The 3536-nt window shown below is 37.0% G+C and overlaps 1 protein-coding gene across 1 annotated transcript; it reads left to right on the forward strand.

Annotated features, from left to right (window-relative positions):
* The first annotated feature begins 332 nt into the window (after positions 1 to 332).
* LOC110673694 (pentatricopeptide repeat-containing protein At5g39980, chloroplastic) lies at positions 333 to 2603 on the forward strand. The gene has a single exon (XM_021836853.2). It carries the CDS (start codon positions 385 to 387, stop codon positions 2452 to 2454), a length of 2070 nt encoding a protein of 689 aa, XP_021692545.2. The 5' UTR covers positions 333 to 384; the 3' UTR covers positions 2455 to 2603.
* Positions 2604 to 3536: the final 933 nt, after the last annotated feature.

Below are 3536 nucleotides of genomic sequence, written 5' to 3' on the forward strand. Positions count from 1 at the left end.
AAATAAATAAATAAATGTATTTATATTTTAATAAAATTATTAAAATTTAAAAAATAAAAAATAATTTTTTCAATTAAAAAATAATATTCATATTTTTTTATTAATAAATTATTTTTCTCTTTAAATAAAAAAAATATTTTTCCTTGATAAATATTTTTAAGTGTATTAAATATTAAAAAACGTAAAAAATACTTTTTAAAAATATATTTTTTTTTTTAAATAAATGAAGTCTAACTTATTAGTGATTTACCATTCTATATGCATCTTATACAAAATTACTTACTTACCACATAATTACTCATGCAAATATTCTATTTAATTAAAATGAAATCCAAATAATCGAATAATCAAAATGCCTACGTGGCATGATTTTCGCTTCGGTGAATGCTAAGCAAATCGTCTCCCGTTTCGGCTGCTGGTCCAAGAAAAACTTGGCTGGTGGAGCCGATGTCTTCGCTCCAGCGAGTGTTAGATCCCATCCCTTCTTCAATCTTTTTTCTACCACCGTTACCCTTACCCAAATTCCATTTTTACACCACCGCCGTAAAACCCAGAACCCACTTTCTCCTCCTCTCGGCAAGAGCAGCCAGAAGAGATGTCTGGACCAGAAGCAACACAACTCATAGAACGCCGTCGTATTTTCCAAAACGACAAAACAAAGAACCGGTGTTTTTGGATCACAGTGTAGACATGAACGAGCTGTTGAGCTCCATTAGCCAAACCCAAAACGAGCAGGAACTTTACTCTTTGCTTTCTCCATACAAAGATAGGCAACTTTCTATCCGGTTCATGGTTTCTCTTCTTTCTCATGAATCCGATTGGGAGAGATCTATCGCTCTTCTTGATTGGATCAATGAGGTAGCTCGCTATTCTCCTTCGGTGTTTGCATACAACGTGGTTATGCGTAATGTGCTTAGGGCCAAGCAGTGGGAACTCGCTTATGGCCTGTTTGATGAAATGCGTCAGAAAGCTCTTGCACCTGATAGGTATACTTACTCTATGCTCATTACTTATTTTGGAAAAGCGGGTATGTTTGATTCTTCTCTTTTTTGGCTCCAACAAATGGAGCAAGACCGTGTGTCAGGTGATCTTGTTTTGTATAGTAATTTAATTGAGCTTTCGCGCAAGTTGCGAGATTATTCTAAGGCTATTTCTATATTTATGAGGCTAAAAAGGAGTGGGATTATGCCGGATTTGGTTGCCTATAATTCCATGATTAATGTCTTTGGGAAAGCTAGGTTGTTTAGAGAGGCGAGGATGCTGCTAAAGGAGATGAGAGAAGTGGGGGTTATGCCTGATACAGTAAGTTATTCAACGCTTTTAAGTGTTTATGTTGAACATGAGAAGTTTGTGGAGGCCTTGTCTGTTTTTGCAGAGATGAAAGATGTCAAGTGCCCACTTGACCTCACAACATGTAATATTATGATTGATGTTTATGGACAGCTTGATATGGCCAAGGAAGCAGATAGGTTGTTTTGGAGCATGAGGAAGATGGGGATAGAGCCAAATGTTGTTAGTTATAATACCCTTTTGAAGGTCTATGGCGAGGCTGAACTTTTTGGGGAAGCTATCCATTTATTTAGGTTGATGCAGAGGAAGGATATTGAGCAGAATGTTATCACATACAATACTATGATCAAGATTTATGGGAAGTCACTTGAGCATGAAAAGGCCACAAATCTTGTGCAAGAGATGCAGAAAAGAGGCATTGAACCAAATGCCATTACATACTCAACAATCATTTCTATTTGGGGTAAGGCAGGAAAATTGGATAGGGCAGCAATGTTGTTCCAAAAGCTGAGGAGTTCAGGGGTTGAGATTGATCAAGTCCTTTATCAAACCATGATTGTAGCTTATGAGAGGGTAGGCTTGGTTGCTCATGCCAAGCGTCTGCTTCATGAGCTCAAATGCCCTGATAATATCCCTAGGGAGACTGCCATTAAAATTCTTGCCAGAGCTGGTAGGATAGAAGAGGCCACGTGGGTTTTTCGTCAGGCTTTTGATGATGGTGAGGTGAAGGACATATCTGTATTTGGATGCATGATTGATCTTTTCTCAAGAAACAAAAGGCCTGCAAATGTCATCGAGGTGTTTGAGAAGATGAGACGAGCTGGATATTTCCCAGATTCTGATGTGATTGCTCTTGTCCTGAATGCTTATGGAAAGTTGAGGGAATTTGAGAAGGCAGATTCTTTATATAGGGAAATGCAGGAAGAAGGGTGTGTTTTTCCAGATGAAGTTCACTTTCAGATGCTGAGCCTCCATGGTGCAAGAAAAGATTTTATGATGGTAGAATCTCTGTTTGAGAAGCTAGATTCTGATCCTAACATTAACAAAAAGGAATTGCATCTTGTTGTTGCCAGCATCTATGAAAAAGCAAATAGATTAAATGATGCATCACGAATCATGAACAGTATGAGTGAAGAAGGGGTTTTGAGATTACAACCTTTTTAGAAGTTTGAATCGGCCTAGTGTCTTGTAGCATCTGCCAACTGTTGTAGATTGCACCTTCTTGTACTGATTATATTGTAAATATCTTATTTGAAGATCATATCTTTTCAGTTTTCTGAAAAATGAAAATGGTAATGGCATTGAGTTTTTTCCCTGGTGATGTATGAAATAGCTTTAGTTTTAGGAACTTGTGTACAGTTCTCTTATCTCCTCTCCTTTAGTTGTTTTCGTTCTATTCAAGATGAGAAGCAAGTAGATACATGTGTGCTTGGGCAAATGAGCAATGGCTTATTGGGTTTCCCATTTGGCATGGATTTACCAAATCTATTTGGTTCAAGGCTTCTTATTGTCAAAACAAAACCATGAGTTCTAGATGTCATTATGAATTGTACATTTTTTGTATCTGATCCATAAAATACATAATTATATCTTCAAAATGAAGTATTGTCGTTTTGTTCTTCTTGATTACTCTGAGCAAGATCTATGAATTATGAGTATGAAAAATGAGAAGAAGAATAGAAAATGTCAGTTTTATGAAGATGGTTCAGTTATCTTTTACTCTCATTACTGGAAAACCAGAATCTGAAAACCAAGAGACCCTATTCCCGTTGGCTTTCAATGGGCCACTCTATTGTTGAAGAGCTGGTTTAATGAGTTGTAAGCATGTGAATATAGTTTCATAGCCTCCCTGTAGAAATGAATATGGTTTTGTGGCTTGCCCATGGAATTTCTCCCAGTATGCTGACATTAGAATAAGCAGTTTCAAAGGTTTTAGAGACAGGCTAGCATCTGTGCATGTTAATACGCATCCATGTGAGTTATCTAGGAGTATATTGGTGGTCTTTGGCTAGGTTGGGAATTGGGATAAATCTATGAAAGATTTCTGGACTCGAATATTATCTATGCCTCAAAGTGATATTTGTGGGCTCTGCAGATTGCTTTCTTAATATAGGATTCAGGAATTCTGCTGGAGTATTGTTGTTTGTTTTACTTCAAGTCTGCAAGATTATTCATCCAGTCAATTTGGTGATACACAGCCTAGGCCTCTAAACTCAAATCTTGACAGACATCGCACAAAAGATTTT

Source organism: Hevea brasiliensis, chromosome 18 (genome assembly GCF_030052815.1).
Source record: "Hevea brasiliensis isolate MT/VB/25A 57/8 chromosome 18, ASM3005281v1, whole genome shotgun sequence".
In the NCBI taxonomy this organism is placed as follows: domain Eukaryota; kingdom Viridiplantae; phylum Streptophyta; class Magnoliopsida; order Malpighiales; family Euphorbiaceae; genus Hevea; species Hevea brasiliensis.

Excerpts from the sequence above, each read along its gene's own strand:
- LOC110673694 (XM_021836853.2), top strand. The coding sequence starts at position 385 with ATGCTAAGCAAATCGTCTCCCGTTTCGGCTGCTGGTCCAAGAAAAACT.